This window comes from Amblyomma mixtum, chromosome 1, assembly GCF_055824585.1.
Source record: "Amblyomma mixtum isolate Tamu chromosome 1, ASM5582458v1, whole genome shotgun sequence".
Taxonomy (NCBI): domain Eukaryota; kingdom Metazoa; phylum Arthropoda; class Arachnida; order Ixodida; family Ixodidae; genus Amblyomma; species Amblyomma mixtum.
In genome coordinates, this window is record NC_143012.1 from 265,581,523 (window position 1) to 265,598,587 (window position 17,065).

Consider the following 17,065-nt stretch of genomic DNA (forward strand, 5'->3'; position numbering starts at 1 on the left):
TGTGATAGGTCCTAATGCATTATGGACAGTGTTCCAGGGTTACCTTTCCATGATGCATTAGGACCTGAGATGCTTGCCCTTCCTATTTGTGGAAGTGACAGCACTGCACTCAGCTTTCTCTCAAATTCTACATCGTGAGCAAAGAAGGATGACCTGCTCTCTATCACACCTGTGGGGGCCAGCCACTTTTGCAAGGCATAAAAACGTAGGAAGTGCAAAAGAAAGAAAAAGAAACGAATGCATAAAGCATATAAGCACATCAGAAATTGACAGTGGTGGCTGTTTTGAACTTCGCTGGCGAGCAGTCACTCCTAGGCTCACCTGAATCATGCAGTCAGTGCGGATGGCACAGTAATGAAAGCACCCATCCCCCAAACTTAACAGACGTGTCTTGCGTCTACGGCCGGATAACATTCCTGTCAGTTAGGAGGCGAGTGTGGGAGTTTTTGCTTTCAACCTGTGAAACTGACACAATCAGGCCCAGGAGAGATCCCCCGTATAGCGACTGCAGTAAAGAAAAAAAAAAAAACGAAAGAGCTAGAGAGCGAGATCCCTGAACTAATAATGCCACGCATCCGGCTGAATCACAAAGTCGAAGTTCCAAGCCAGCTTTTTGCAGCAGACGATGGCAATAGCCAGGCACACGTGGCAGTTCGCAGTTGAAAAATAAGCGGCGACAGCGGTGACTTACACTCAACGACCTGGCAGAACTGGCGGACTAGATCGGTGAAGACGGACGGGCAGCGAGCGGCGAGCCCACCCACGGCCCGCAGCACGGGAGGCAGGGAGGCGGGCATGACCGACGACAGCTGTGCCGCCACGCACAGAAGCGACGCGGCACAGCCCACTGCCAAGGGTCCCCAGGGAGGTGCCAGGAGCCAAGGTGCCTGCTGGGCTGACCGCCGGCGGCCCGTCAGGTGCACAAACAGGAGAGCCACTGAACAGGACATGTGCGGGTACGTCTCCTGCCACGGAGGAATAGTGGTATATCAGTAAGCACTAATGACTGTGACGAAATGAAAGGCGTGGCAAATGTTTCACTCATAATGAAATAAAGTTTACTCTCTCTCTCACCCAAAATGGACACCCAAACCACACTGTGAGGGAAGGGATGAAGGTTAAAGATAAAGAGCCATGGTAACGGAGAGCTCCAGATCAATTTCAATCACACTTGGGGTTCAATCTGAACCGAATGCCATAGCCACTGCAGTGGGATCCATTGAAGGACAAGCATACTACAAGTGGCAGGGAAGAAAACGATAAAAGTGCCGAAGACCCCCTCCACAGGCCGAGTCTGTCCAAACTGCACACTGTCCTCGTATTCTGAGAGGTTTCAGGTGAAATCGAACTTGCCGACTTGAAATCAAGCTTGTCCATTTCGAAAACCTGCTGCAGTGGCCGACTGGCTAGGATGTTTAACTGCTACAATATAAGATTAAAAGCAAGATAACAGCATCACATATTCATTGTAAAAACATCTTACTCTTCAGAAACAAAAAGTAGTGCTCATACAAACCAATTCGAAACAGAATGTAACGCCACTCTAGGGCCAAACCTCAAAACCTTTTCCACCTAAGTCCAGGATTATGTACAAAAATACATTTTCTTGGTGCAGAGGGCGTACTTCATTTTAGATGCAATAACAGTGTGCAAGCCCTGTTCTTTTACATGTCGAAGCATAACACGAAATCATTCCAGTAGGAAATTATAACAATTCTGGTTGGTTGGCTTATTAATGCCTCTAGCACTTCCAGAAATAAGAAAAATTTAACCAGAAGTTCTTCTGAATAATTAAAAATGCTTAAGCACTAATTTGTAAATATCCAGAAAATAAACTAAGGCACCGAAAAACCCGCATATAGGTAATATGAGGTGTAAAAGTTTTCATCCAGGTATATAATGCTAGTAAGGAAAGCTCACTGAAAGCGTTTGTTTGCACTGCATTTTTCTCTACAGTGACCGTCGTTGTTGATGCACTGTATTCCACGAGTACCTTGTCGGAGATATTTTTCCATAGAAACTCGCTTTGGTAACGATGGGCATGTTTGCATTTCCCACAACATCCCGCATTTCTTGAAAGCGCGGCCGACGGGCTCCTCAGAAATGCTGACACAAGCATCCGCAATCCAACTGCAGAGCGTGGCTGAAGATGGCAGTTTCAGCCATTTGGTGGCAGTAACTGCAGGCTCTCCCTGCCACGTCCAGTCCATGTGACAGCGCCTGACGCGGTGCCGATCCTTTCAACATTTACGATTCCTTCCCTTTTAAAGGGGCCCAGAAACACAATCTTAGTTAACTGTTTTGCCTGTTGATTAGCGTCGGTAACACCACGCATATTCCGTTTTTTATTATTTTAATGTCCTCCCAAAAACAACTTCATGGCTCTGATGGTGTCGCCACACAGTGGCGGGTTTTTAGCAGCGGATATGACATCACCTGGAGCGAGCTTGATGATCGGACAAACAGTAAATATACTGCAAATTGTGTGAATAAATAGAGACACATTTTGTCACCTGTCTGCGTTTTATATTAGATCAACAAAGACAAATTGTCTTTCAACAAATCAACAAAGACAAAAGCCCTGCAAAGCAAGTAAAATAAAAATACACCACCAGGGGCGCTCTGGCATGGAAACGACGCTGCCAGTCTCGGCAAGAACGAGTTACAGGGAGCAGGCAACCATGGAGTACAAAATTCCGTGACTTGCTCTGGCTGGCAGTTTTGAATGGTTGCGCCAGGTGCCGTCATTGCGAGAGCTAAATAGGAGTGGGAAGCCCCGCCAACATCGAGTTGAGGGCAGCGTTTTGTTTGCTTGTATTTTCAAATTTCTTCACTGAATAACTCCCATTCCTGTGCATCAATTCCTGTAATTCTTTTTAAGTCAGCATCTGTGTGACATAAAGAACCCACCTGAAGTATAGCCAGTATCCCCCCAAGCAGTGTTTCGCAGCCCCTTTAAAAGCAGCCGGGTACTGCTTTCGCAGTTTCAACATCGTGTGGGACAATCATCCTGCTTCCGACAGTGAGGGAATCCCATAGTCAGTGTGGTGAAATAACGTCAAAATCAAAACTATCCATAGACGCTGATGCTAGACAGCGCTTTGGGTGCAGCCCTTACACGGATCTTTTCGTTTTTAATATTATTTCCTTTGGGAAAACAGGGTGCGGCCCATACATACATTTATACGGCATTGCATGCAGGTTTTTGAGTAATCAGTGAAAACTGAGATGATTGTCATACTGATGGCAAGTGACCAATGCCCTGTCATATAGTAAATGCAACAACTAAGTAAGATGAATAATCAAGACACCTGACCTCAAAACTGCAAGATACCAATCACTGACTGGAAGCGCTATCATAATGACATGTACTTTCCCAAAATAAAAAGAAGTGCCCAAAAATTGCCAGGTTCCAGCTACTTCTGCTTTATATCGGGCTGTTAATTACCAATGTTTTCAGCATGCATAGCAAGCAAACAGGCCAGCCCAAAGAACTCAAATACAGTCAAGCCCACTTATAACAATACTGGTTACAGCAATATATTGGATATAACAATGGTCAGTCATGGCACCATCAGCTTTGCCACATGTTCTATAGTAAAATAAACTGCTTATAGCAATGCTGTCAAGGCACATTATTGGTTATAACAATTAAATCTGGTAATTGAGTGTCAACCATTATAGAAAAAAAAAAGAAGGAAATGCTACAACCACACCAGCAAAACCATGTTTACAACACAAAAGCGCGCACGTGGGGGGCCGACCAATGGACTAAGCTGGCGCAGCAACGCCACGAAAGCAAAACAGGCAGACGTCATCGCCACAGGAGAGCTGCTGCATTGCTGCATTGGCTACGCGCGCCATGCGTACCTCCAATCAGTCGGTGCAGTGCGCGCGCATGCAGCCAGCGTGGTTTTTCTCTTGTCAGCTGTCACCGCACCCTTAGTTCTGCATGCTTCTTGAATTTCCCATAAGAATCACTTCCGGGAAGACTGCTTGATTCATGTGACGTGGAGGTGCGCGAAGCTCCCGGTGGCGCAGTGACGGTGGTGCTTTGGTCATCGGTAAACATTGTTCCAGTTCGCTGAAGTTCGAATTAACGAGCTTTTACAGGCATTAGAACAATCAAACCCCTCCAGGTATTTACTGTCAATAAATGCGGGGAAGTTTGTCATCTTTTCTTTTTTTCAGCACAACCCTGTTATAACAATTATTGGATATAACAATGGCATTTCCATGGCACTTGAATACTGTTATAAGTGGGCTTGACTGTATTGCGCTAAAAAGTCTTGTGTAAGATCTTCAACGTAACTACAGTAAAAGTAAAGTATTTACATGATTGTAAGTTGACTCAAATGTAAGTCAGCCCCCCCATATCTCATATCAGGAAAAAAAAAAACACTTGGAGGTCCCTTAAGATTCCCCTTTAACAGCAGAACGTGATAGCATCATCCAGCCTCCGCCGCTTATCCTCAGATGCGATCAGCTGTCGCATATTCCAAAACTAAAATGTATTAGTCACTGGACTACTTGTCTAGACTCATGCCATCGTCTTCACTGGCGCTGTCGCCGCGACTGTTGCTGCAGTCCCACAGCACATCATTCTTAACGTCATTGTCCAGTGAAATCCCGCACTTCGCATACAGCCACATTACGAAATCGCGTGGAATAGCTGAAAATTTGGCCTCGCTGCAGCCGCCACGCCTGCATCACCCGTTCCGAGATGCCGAACTTGTGGCCCAGCGCGCAGTTCGTTTCTTCAGCGTAAAGAATGACAGCCATCTTGAATGCAGCCATGAATGAGCATCGGACGCTTACCAGACCCGGAGCACAAATAACGAATGACGAAGCTCTACGTTACAAACTGGTAGAACGTGGTGGGCAGTCGTCAGATGTGTCAGAGCCAAAGAGAATCTACGCGTGAGCGGTGTCTGCTCTTCCGTCAGCTACTGACACTCCCCGACACCGTTGCCGTTCCGAGTGACTATGCCGACGAGATTGTAACAGCGGCCCTTTCGCCAACTATCGACACTCCCTTGAGCGCCAAGTGCGCAGTTGAAAGTAAAAAAAAAAAAAAAAAAACCCTTGGAGGATGCTTCAGCATCGTCTAAGAGTAGAATGCGGCAGCGTTACTGCGCCACCACCGCCGCTTATCAACAGCCGCCATCGGCCGCCACACGCGGGGAAGGGGTGCCGTTTCTGCGCGTTAACAGAGCAGCTGCTCAAGGCCAGCACCAAGAGGGATGCGATGGAATCCCACATCAAAAATGCAACCACGCTGTAGCACCCCTGATATCTCGTTTGTCTCGCCCTTGGTGGCATGCTTTGGTTTAGACTCTAAGCCGACCCTCCCCATTCGGATTTTCAAATAGAGAGAAAAAAAAAAGCAGTTTGACCTAGAATTGTGTAGATATGGTAGGTGGTTTCGATAGCAAGTTCCCCCTTTGCTTTGCTACAACAAATGAGGCCCTTAAAATGATCCACTGGTCACTTTAGCTCCTAAAAATGCATCGCCCAGGAACCCGAACTCAAACTCACAAGGTACTGCTGGAAGAACGGGTCAAAAATCTGAGACAGGTTCCAGGATGCCGGGAATGATTCCAAGGACTTGGCCACCATCTGTGAAGAGAAAAAACGAAATCCGCAGAAGACGAAAGGATCAAAACCATGGAAGAGCCGAACTCCACAGTGGCATTCATAGCATGCACCTAAAAGAGCGGCAGAGAGCGTCAGCTGGAGAAAAGATCCCAGAAAATGTTTCAAGTGGGCCTCTGAGATATTCAATAATTTCAATTACGTATTCGGTTGAACAGGAAAGTGTGTGACTCAATCCAAATGTTTGGCATTCGAAATCTCGAAGTATCAGTCACAAGCGAATAACGCCACCGGAATTCATGAATCATGTAGTTTTCTGGTTTAGCGTACCTCCTCCAGGATGGCACTGCGGCGTGTGTACAACCAAAGCCCCAACTCCGCGTCGCATGCCTGCACTTCGGCTCATGTGCAGGAGCCGGTCTGCGCATGCTCGAAGAAGCACGGCGCCCAGATTTGTGCATGCCACCATTTGTAGCCAAGTACCATGGCTAAAAACGCCGGCAACCCCTGCTCTAGCCCATTCCGCCACCTTCCTTCCCCTGACGACCACAAGTGTGCGTACCTCCACCACTGCCAGGTGGCTGGGGAGGAGGTCCCAGTCAATGGGCACCACGGGAATCTGGCTCACTTCGGGCAGCAGCTCCTTGAGCTCCAGCCAGGAAGAGTCGTCCGCCCAGACAGCCTTCAACTGGTTCCTCTTGCCACGCGACATCCCTGCACAGTTGGGCACACACCGCGGCGTGAAGCAAAGGTGCCACAAGAGCATGGCCACCACTACGCAGCTGCTCTCATTGGGCTGTGATCATAATGCTACCGTATTTATTCGAATCTAGGCCGATAGTTTTTTCAAAAAAACGAGATGTAGAACTCTTATGTCGGTTTAGATTCGAGGATTTCGTTTCGAGGTTTCGTATTCGTAAAATACGAATACAGTGAAAGTTCGTTAATTCAAAACTCGATAATTCGAATTTTCGGATAATTCGAACTACACTACTTGGTCCGGCCAAGCTCCATAGAGATCTGTGTATAAAAAAGCCCGTTAATTCGAAAGCGAGTCGGTTCCCTTACGGATAATTCGAACTACGCGCCACCGCGTCTGGGCGGCTTGGCACACAGCATGTGGCCAAAAAAAACAACAAAAAAGCACCTCCTCCGCATAGTTAGCTGCGTACGTCCTAAACGGGCACAGAAGATGGAAATAGATAAAACCTTGGAAAAGTGGGTAAAGCTTAAATGGCACCATCACCGGCGCGGTGGCCCGGAGGGTAGGGTTTGGCGACCGCACTGGCGGCTGCCTACCCTCTTTTCCGCGCAACCTCCGGAACTCGCATCTGAATACTCGTTAATTCGAGCCCTGTTAATTCGAAAATACGGATAAGCACTGTCAGCGCGGTCCCAGCCAACGCCCATGAAGGCTATGACTTCGGACCGGCGCTACAAATTACGAGCGAAAAACTTTTTTTTTCTTTGCGAGTGTCGTCCATGCTTCCACCCATCGGTCGGACGCGACGGAAGCACGCGCTCAGCCGTGAACAAGACGCCCGCTTTTGAACTAGGCTTGCGCAACCGAACAAGCGCTGGCACTTTGCCAAAGTTAGCTTCCCCCTTGCTGGAGCTACCCCCCCCCCCCCCCCCCCCCCCCGCCTAAGAATCTGAAAAAAAAAAAAAAAAAGCGTCAGTCGTTAACGCTTCCCTCCGTTTGGCACCGTCACGGCCCACAACGCATTTCTTGGCGGCGCGCCAAGATGCTGCGCAGCGATAACAGTCGTTAACGCTTCCCTCCGTTTGGCACCGTCACGGCCCACAACGCATTTCTTGGCGGCGCGCCAAGATGCTGCGCAGCGATAACATCACTTATCGCTGCGCAGAATCTTGGCGCGCCGCCAAAAGCGTTGTGGGCCGTGACGGTGCCAAACGGAGGGAAGCGTTAACGACTGACGCTTTTTTTTTTTCAGATTCTTAGGCAAAAATCGGGGGAGGGGGGGGGGGGGGGGTTCATTATGTGAGTGGGTTCGTTACGCGAGTAAATACCCTACATATACCGTAATGCAAATGGTTCTTGTCGGTTTTTTCGCGGCCATTCGATAATTCGAACATCGGATAATTCGAACTTTTTTCCCGGTCCCGTGAAGTTCGAATTAACGAGCTTTTACTGTAAATGTAGCACGCAGGTGGCGCCCCCACAAAACGCCAACGAAAGACAGCACTGTAGCTGTTGCTATCCGTAGCCGATACTGACACATGAGCACTGGCTGCCATTTTGGCCTTGTTCTGTTCTCGTGCGGTGGCGTGAGCACAATCGCAGCAGTGAAGTTTTCGTGCGTGGTTTTTATCACCAACACCATGGCACCAAACAGGCGGTGCCATTATAGTGCCGCCTTCAAGCGGAAAGTTATACTCGCTGCAGAGCAGTCGTCAAATCTTCAAGCCGGGCGGGACTTTGGCGGCTGATCCCGGGCTGGCGTTGCATATGTCTCCTCGCCCAAACGCCAGCCCGGGATCAGCCTGAGCGGGTTCCTGGCAATAAATGTCGTTTGCATGCTGTACCTCTTTTTCGCAGTTGTTTTTTCGGCCGGCCTACAATCGAGGTAAGTTTTTTTTTTCTGTGGCCTTCAACTTTCGGGTCTCGGCTTAGAATCGTGGCCGGCCTAGATTCGAGTAAATACGGCTAATTGGCTGGAATTTCATACAGTTTATGCGCAGCCAATGGAAATAAAAGTGGAAAAAAAAAAAAAGCACTCCACCCTACCTGCCACACTTGTGTGCAGCCCGATTGCATGTGAGTGTGCAGCAGCATGCTGAACTGCCAACGGTTCTGTAGTTTTAATTCCAGCATGACATACGCCTCGGAGATTACCACAGGTTTGTTCTCGTGCCACCTATCGCTCAACTGAGGAAGCGACTGCCAGCGCAAACAAGCAGAGTCAACTATGAGCAATTCAAATTTTCTTTCGTGGAAGTGATCTCCATATGAATTAATGACTTTTTTTTTTTTATACATAGAGCCACGTGCATCCTGTCGGGAATGGGCCCTAGCCCACACTATTTGCGGCCAAAAACTACCTACCTTAGACCCTGCAAATAGGCTGGTTCCGCCAATAGGTTAACTCCCACAATTTCAGATTGGCCCAAATTGTTGCATGGCTGCCTTTGGCTGACGCAATTGGTCGGCGCACCGGCTGTCCTCACGCACAGGCCAATCACACAAACCAGAGCCAACAGTTTGGGAAAGCCAAACGCACGAGAATCTGGCCTCTAGTCATGTCTTTTTTTTTTTTTTTTAACGAAATCGACTCATACATGGCATTACACGGTATTAGTACTCGCACAAGAATCGAAAATTTCTCAACACTATTCACATGACCCTAATATAGCACATAAAGCACTAAATCTCAAAAACAAATCTTGGTACAGCCCATCAGCGAAGTCCATTGGCCTGTGCATTATGTAGCGTGACGATCAACTTTCACTGAGTAGCACTGTTTAATACGATTTGTTAAAGTTGAAATATTCTTATCACACACCTCTACTAAACATCTAGTTTGACAGCGCACTGACTTAAACAATTTGTACATGGGCACCCCACACATATACATACCAAACGGAAGTTTTTACAACTTCAAATAAAAACCTTCATTTCCGTTTTCATTTTGCTCTCTTCACTCTCACAAAAATGACATACCCTATATGTCTATTTTCTTTAAGGGGGGACACTGGTCTTGAAAAGAATGTTTTATTAATTTAGTCCCAGTTAAGAAATTTTCAGGGCACATGTATGTATTTTTGTGCGCTGACTCTAGATATGTCATTTAATTTCATGTAAAACAATTCCTTGACCACTTATGCACTTTTTATGCAAGTATTTTGCGGAGAGTTTTGAAGAAAATTTGCCGTGGGAAACTCACTGAAATGTATGCCATTGGGTTCTCTTGACACCAAGGAGTACAATAAGGGTGAAATTGTCTTCCTGCCTATCATAGAACTTATGTTGCGGAGTTTTGAAGTTGTCGCTTCAGAAATGAGAAGGAAAGTGTGTATTCCTGTTTCTGAAGTGGCAGCTTCAGTACCCTATTACTCAAGTTCTATGAGAGCCAGGATGTTAATTTTACCCTTATTATATTCCTTGGTGTCAAGAGAACCCAATGGCATACATTTCAGCAAGTTTCCTGCCACAAATTTTCTTCAAAACTCTCCGCAAAATACTTGCATAAAAAGTGCATAAGTGCTCAAGGAATTGTTTTACATGAAATTAAATGACATATCTAGAATCAGCGCACAAAAGTACATGTGCCCTGAAAATTTCATAGCTATGTATAAATTAATAAAATTTTCTTTTCAAGACCAGTGTCCCCCCTTAAAAAGGTGTTTGCCAATTCTGCACTATATTTTGCTGAATAAAGTGTCAGACGTGGGCACCTCTGCCTGGCTTATTAGAAATCAATCAGCAGCAGAGAAGTTAAAGAGAAGAAAATTAAACAAGCGAGTAGTGGCACACTTGCACTCTGTCTCCTCGTTGAAAAAGAGGCTGTTACTGAACACCGACTGCCTTTCCTCTCGGGCTTCAGGCTTCTCACCTATTTCACAAAAGTTAATCTGGTTCCAGTCTAAATGCACCGACTTGTAGAACCGCCTGCTAAGTTTTATCACTGTCCGATATTTACGAGTGAAGAGAAAAGAGGCATGCAATAAGAAAGTTCTTCAAAATTTGTCAGTGCAAACATGCAGGTCCCAACATCTTCCCTTTCAGTTACAACACAGCTTTCTCTCGTTGCACTCACCTGTGGCAACACACAGAAGAAAGCTACTGTAGGCAGCAACATACAGGGCGTCGCACCTGGCTTCGTCCAGCCTGTTCGGCGCAGAAAACGTGAAAGAGAACAGCGCTGTGTCACACGAAACTTCAGCGGCATCACGGCAAAGACAGTGGATGACAAAAACTTTGAACACGGTCACTTCTGTAAGTGGTCGAACATGTTGTGTGTGTTTTTAGCCAGACACTGAGAACAAAATGAAGTTGGCCTGCAGTTATGGATTACCATGCTCTAATGATAGAGAGGCTACTTTCACTGGAAACTGAGCTTTCATAAACTATAACAGACTGGGACAAGAAATTAAAGGTACTACTGCCATCAGCTGTTCTAACCAGCCAACTGCAATGATGTCAAGACTGGTTTTTCATGCATATCTATGCGGCTAGGCCAGGACTAGGAAACTACAGTTAGTTTCGGTTCCAACTACTGCAGCGTACCTGGTGACTGGAAGAGAACCTGTATTTAGAAATAATTCCTCTATATGCATGCCATTGTCTTGAATAATTGGCCATTAATGCCAATAACTGGCCAATAACTAACAATAACTGGATACTGTTGCTGCGACATCTTGAAACAACGCTCATGCATTTGTGCCAGTGGTGGTTCCAAGTTTTTTTTCTGCTCAATATTGCTGCCATGACAGCAATACGAGGCTTTAATTGGCTTTCCTTCGGCCGCTAAGGGAAGAATCGGCCCCCGACATCTGGATTGGCAGGACAATGGTGTGTATAGGAAGTTTCCTACCCTTGGCTAGGCTACAAAACTACTCATCGCCAGGCAGCGATCATGAAATCCGTTTCTGTCTTGACATCATGAGTTTGAATTGAATGGCAGGGAAAAAATCTGCTCCATTCTTAAACCTAATTTTTTTCAGTGAGAAAAAAATCTTTCGCTGCTGAACAAACCTCAGCATATGCACAAGGAGTCAAATAACTGACCTTTACTGAGAACAAAAACTGCATGGAGTTGCACACAGTGTCCCTTCTCAAAAGTGGTGCACCTCGTCGTCTTTCGACCACTAAGCAATTTCTTGCGTCGCTGTGTCTAGACACAAATCGCTTGGCTCCAGCCTTCCTAGTATGTAATCTCAATGGCATTAGGAGGTGACCCAAATTCTGCATTTCCTGCAGTTTCACATGCATTGCTTCCTCCCGCACCGTATCTATGCCCCAGTTAAGAACATTGCGACAGGGCAAAAAAAAGAAAAAAATTACCTTTGTCTTACCTGCACATTTACCGGCAGCAAATACCAAACACATCTACGATTGGGCAAACAATGCTCTGTTTGTTGCCAGAACAAGTTCAACTTGAGACACTAGCTGCAATGGTGAATCCACAATTCAAATCAGTCATTGCTGCTAAGGCCTGATTTCACTGTGGAAGACTTCGTTGTCTTATGATCCATTAAAAGAGTAGGAACACCAAATTTTTGGATCCATTTTGTTTCTTTGGAATGGTACGTAACTAAATAGTATACATGAGTCACAACGTGGAATTCACATATGCTACCTGAATAATTTACAATAAATTTTTTTCTTGCGCTGTTTTGTTTTCGGTTTCGATGGCCAAACAACGACTGCATCACCCGTCCAGTTTGGGAAACTTGCACGGCTTGCCTCAGAAACCACGCTTTTTGCAGCTGGTGTTCCTCAATGCATCCTTTTGGTTGCATCATGGTTGGATGCACTTCTCGGCCACGTCGAATTGCCTGCCCGCCGTAAGCTTGCTGTGCTCGAGAGCAAACCCTCAGCCGTGTAGCTATTAAGGTGCTTGCTCATCGTGCCAGAACTGGAATGCTCGGCGGCAGCACACGAAAGCCGCAACTACAGTGAACTAACACACTACCACAACTCCCGTGCCTTCGAAAGCCACAAAAAGCCGGAGCTGATAAGGACAGCAGGAGCATGCGGCGGAAGAAAAAGTTGACGATGATGAAGCTGAGCCGCAGCCTCGCGCGCCATCCATGGGCGGCACCTGGAAGTTCCTGCGCGCGCATGTGTGTGGCCTCCGCAATTAAGCGTGTCGTTGCTCGCAGCCGGAGCTGATCGTGGAGGTCATGGTGCGTGCATTTCGAAGACTATTCCCGCGTTGGGCGTGGAAAGTTTGGGTGCGTCTCTTACACGGATCTTTGTTTTTTTTTAATATGTATTTCCTTCGGGAAAACAGGGTGCGGCCCTTATATGCGTTTATGCGGTAATCAATCTCGACACCTATGAAAGACGCAGGCAAGCTTCAGCTAAGCTGCATGACCAACAGCTTTTTGATATATTTGAGTCTCCATTGTTAGAGAAATCTGAGCCAAGTCAAGGTCGAGCATATCATGTAGTGTATACTAATAAGCCCCCCATTTTTACTTTTCCAAAAGTAGCAATGAACACTGGCCACACAGTGGGTGCACTGACCTCTCCCTGAGCAGCTGGAGCAGGTAGAGCAGGATGGCTGTGGGCAGTGGGGTGAGCGCAGCTGCGTACAGGGCCTCAAAGTGCTCCTTCTCCAGCACGGGCAGCCGGCAGATGAGCTCCACCAGGGTGCGCTGGTCTTCCTCCTGTGCCATCTGCGGCAGCAGCTCTGAAGGAGAAAGCAAAAGAGTCTTTGTTCTAGTCGTACGTCAAGAGAGAATAACAAAAAAGCAGAGAGAGGCATTCGTAATGGAAGTGAGCGTGTTTGGAGTAGTTAACAAAAATTGTAGTTTTCCAAACTGAAATCCAAATGAAGGGGACTTATACTGCTGTCACACGGGCACTTTCGATCGAAATCGAACTCGATGCAGGTCCGTCGTTGCTACACGGCGAATTCAATCGCGATCGACCGTGATCCTGCTCAACCGAATGGAACACGATCGAGGGGATGCGCTGACAAGATGGCGGCGCCCCGCTCGGCCGCTTCGGAATAAATACATGTCACCGCTGGATCCTTCAGCGCGACAGCTCATTCAAATAGTAGCGGTTCGCATTTATTTCGCACACTCTTGCCCACGCGTAGAGGTTTAAACAATAACTAGCCCCTGTTTTTCAGATAATTTGGCGATTTTCAAGCTGTTAGGCCCAACCATATGCAGTGTGTTTACCTCGCAAGAACGACACCTGGCGAAGCAGTTGTCTTGCTTTTAGTCAGTTGTTACATTTTCTACTATTTGCAGTTTTTTTTCTTGGAACGAAAAAAAAAGGCTCGCAATGTACAGACCCTAGTTATCAGTAATTACGGAAGAAAATTCCTTCATCACAAAGTTGATGTGCTTTGGCGCCTTGTCACTAGATGGCGCTACCGTTTATGCGTGCCCCGAGCGTTGTTTTGCAGCTGTTCGCTATCGAGTCCACTGCTTGTTGCAGCAGAAAGTAAGCAAGCTGCTTTTTCTGCTCATAGTTTGAAATTTTCACAAGAAAATTTTTATTAACGATTATTTCTAATTTATTAGAAATCGATGGTGATGATGATAGTATGCACAACGCCATCTCATATGTAGCAATCTAACTAGTGAATCGGAATCGAGTGGATACGTGCAGCAGCTGTCCACCTCGATCGCGTTTCGAACTTCAACCGCGTTCAAGACCGATCGCGGTCGGAAGTGCCCGTGTGACAGCAGCATTATAGACGAGTGTCGGAAGTGACATAGTATAGATAACAACACTCGAAGCCACTCAGCCGCATAGCTGAGGCATTTCAGCAGCTCACTGCCGCTCATTGAAATAGATGCTTTTGGGATACCGCATACAGTGCCCAGCCACTGGGCACACACTGATTAGCCCGGTGACATCTGGCACCCTCAGGGCGGTCTGCGCATGTGCTGTTGTGGAGCGTGGTACTTGGTACGTGGTAAGTGGTAGTGGTACATGCTATGCTAAATAGCTACCCTTAGCGTAGCGTGTATCACTTCACTTTCTTTTTGATGATAGTAATAATAATGACACAAAGAAAAAATTATCTCTCAATCAAGGTATACTGTGACTCTCCAAAGCTTTCCCTGTTTGCAGTAACTGCTGACTCCTTTGGATTCTCAACCTGCACATAGGTACCCAACAAAACACAGGTGTTACCTTGGAAGTTGAATAGCACCCAACAGGAACTTTGAAAAGACTTGGGTTTGGTAAGGCTTACTTTGGTCATGCGGGGCCATCAACACAGTTTGGTCAATCTGCCAGGTGGGGCAGACAAGGAGGCTGCACTGTCATCACCCTGAGGCAGCTTAATATGGACAAGATAGCTTTTAATGCACAGGGCACCAAAAGCAGGGCCTGAAAGCATCCCTGGCTCAAAAACATCTGACAATCGGAAAGACTCATTGCAAACAGGGGTGGGGGGGGGGGGGGGTGACAGATACACTAAAACCTCGATAATTCGATATCAGTTAAGTTAAAAATCCCTAATAATTCTTAGAATTCCTACCGTCCAATAATTTCTGGAGTAAACCTTACCAGGTACTTCAAGCTGGTAGAGTGCACGGGTTTGGTTAATTTGAAGACCTGTGGGGCTATGAGGGAATGCCCGAGTTGGACTGATATTGAAGCGTTAGGCCAGTGCATGAGCTCGAATCGCACAGTGATGCTTCAGTGATTCAAGCTGGTAGAGTGCACGGGTTTGATTCATTAAAGACCTGTGGGGCTATGAGGGAATGCCCGTGTTGGACTGATATTGAAGCGTTAGGCCCGTGCATGAGCTCGAATCGCACAGAGTGATGCTTCAGTGATTCAAGCTGGTAGAGTGCACGGGTTTGATTCATTAAAGACCTGTGGGGCTATGAGGAAATGCCCGTGTTGGACTGATATTGAAGCGTTAGGCCAGTGCATGAGCTCGAATCGCACAGAGTGATACTTCAGTGGACTTTTCGATGTTTTTACGTGCCACCACGTAGGCACCAGCGACACTCTGACTTAGCACAAGGCGTAGCGATGTCACGGCAGCCAAAGCTCGAGCGCCATTATGTTTGGTGCAGTGCAGTGCACTAACACTGCAATGGCGCTGAAAAAGAGTAATCCGTATTTCGTGCACGCTACGCACCACGCCTATCACATTAACATGAGCCACAGAGCGCCAACCCCTGACTGACCACATGGACTGAGCGCGCTCTTTTCTTGTCGCTCCTCTGCAGCCAACAGCTGCTTCTCAAGCCCTTCCCTTCCATACATGCTTCTTCTGAGGGCAGTGCTGGGCTACTAACCTGACATGTCCGACCTTTGCCACTGCCCTCGAGTGCGCCAAGAACGGCGGAGTATGGTGAACAGTGAAGACCTTTGTTAGTCACCAAGTTACACAGAGAGAAACGTGCAACTACGTTCAGTGAATGTCGAAACTGGCGTGACTGAAATTCTAGCGGCCGGCAATGGCGTGATGACCACTGTCCGAAAAAGCTCCTGCAGCAGCAATTTATTATTACACACTGACCATAGCTTAGTTGAGTGCAATGCTAGTGACTCTGAAGTGCTACACTCAAATCGAAGCCATATTCCACTTGCTCTTATTGTGTTGCTTCGTTTTCAGATAATTCAAAAACCCACTTCATTCGAATATTTTACAGAGCGGACTTCGAATAAACAAAAGCAATACTAGCTCGAATACCTAATGTTGCAACATAAGGGCACATTACACACCAAACACCATGCACCACATGCATAAACAAGCCAAACGAACTACAGTAAAAGCTCGTTAATTCGACACTGACGGGACCGCGAAAAATTGTCAAATTATCCGAATGTCGAATTATTGAATGAACAACAAAAAAACAATGTTTGCCGCAACCTTTATTTGGCAAAGAAATCTGTTATCGTCGCCTGCTTTTTCGAGCGACTACGATAGCTCTAACAGCTGCCAGGTGCTCCGCGGCACACGCACCGTCAGGGATTTGTTCACAGAAATTCTCCCGCAGGGACAAGGCTTCTGGGGCTTCTTTCACCGTGCACTTCGGCATTTGGGACAACTGCTCCCAATCGTCACCTTCCAATAGTCGTTGTCAGCGCCTGTCACTTATATTATTACATCCTCGGTCAGCTGACAGGACACAAAGGCGAGGCGCGCAGGCACTGTGCGCTACCCACTCGAAAGCAGCGGGGGGGGGGGGGGGGGGGGGGGGAAGGGAGCGCGGCTTCGGCCGCTTATCTGTTCTTTCGGCCAGCTGGACAACACGGTCTTATCTTTTCTCTTTATCTTTCCTTTGATCTTTTAACTCTCCTCTATCTGCACTAGGCAGCGGTGGTGGCTCGGTGGTGGCTCCTGGCTCGGTGGTGGCTCGGCTGAGCTGAGCCAGTAGGCAGTAGACAGGCCCGTGCAATTTCCTTTCACATCCTTCTCTCAGTCGCAACAACAACAACAAGCAGCGCAGTAAACACGCTGACAAAGCATGAAATTACCAAAAAAGGCACCGCCTTATGATTAAACAACCGCGATCATAGCAGCAAGAACATTTTTTTGTTTTTGCTCTCGGAGCACCGGCTTGGCGGGGCTGAGGAGTGAAGTCGGATTAACCGACACACGGCAAAATTTGTTCGAATTAACGAGAGTTTCGCCCCATAGACTTCTATGTATAATTGTAGGGACCTCGCGTGAGCGTCGAATTATCCGATTTTCCGAATTAACGAGGTCGAATTAACGAGCTTTCACTGTAGTACAGTATTTCCCAGCCCACTTTATTTGTGCTCGTTTGCAAAACAAGCCCGATTCTTGCTCAC

General features: G+C 47.0%; 1 protein-coding gene across 1 annotated transcript in view; it reads right to left on the minus strand.

Annotated features, from left to right (window-relative positions):
- LOC149371614 (testis-expressed protein 10) overlaps nucleotides 1-17,065 on the minus strand; it is a 55,665-nt gene that overhangs the window by 11,168 nt on the left and 27,432 nt on the right. The window contains exons 10-14 of the mRNA XM_089565867.1: nucleotides 12,809-12,974; nucleotides 10,374-10,444; nucleotides 6,158-6,309; nucleotides 5,539-5,619; nucleotides 692-965 (exon numbers count right to left, since the gene is read on the minus strand). Coding sequence (XP_089421993.1) covers nucleotides 692-965; nucleotides 5,539-5,619; nucleotides 6,158-6,309; nucleotides 10,374-10,444; nucleotides 12,809-12,974 — 744 coding nt within the window. The remainder of the gene's footprint in view (nucleotides 1-691; nucleotides 966-5,538; nucleotides 5,620-6,157; nucleotides 6,310-10,373; nucleotides 10,445-12,808; nucleotides 12,975-17,065) is intronic.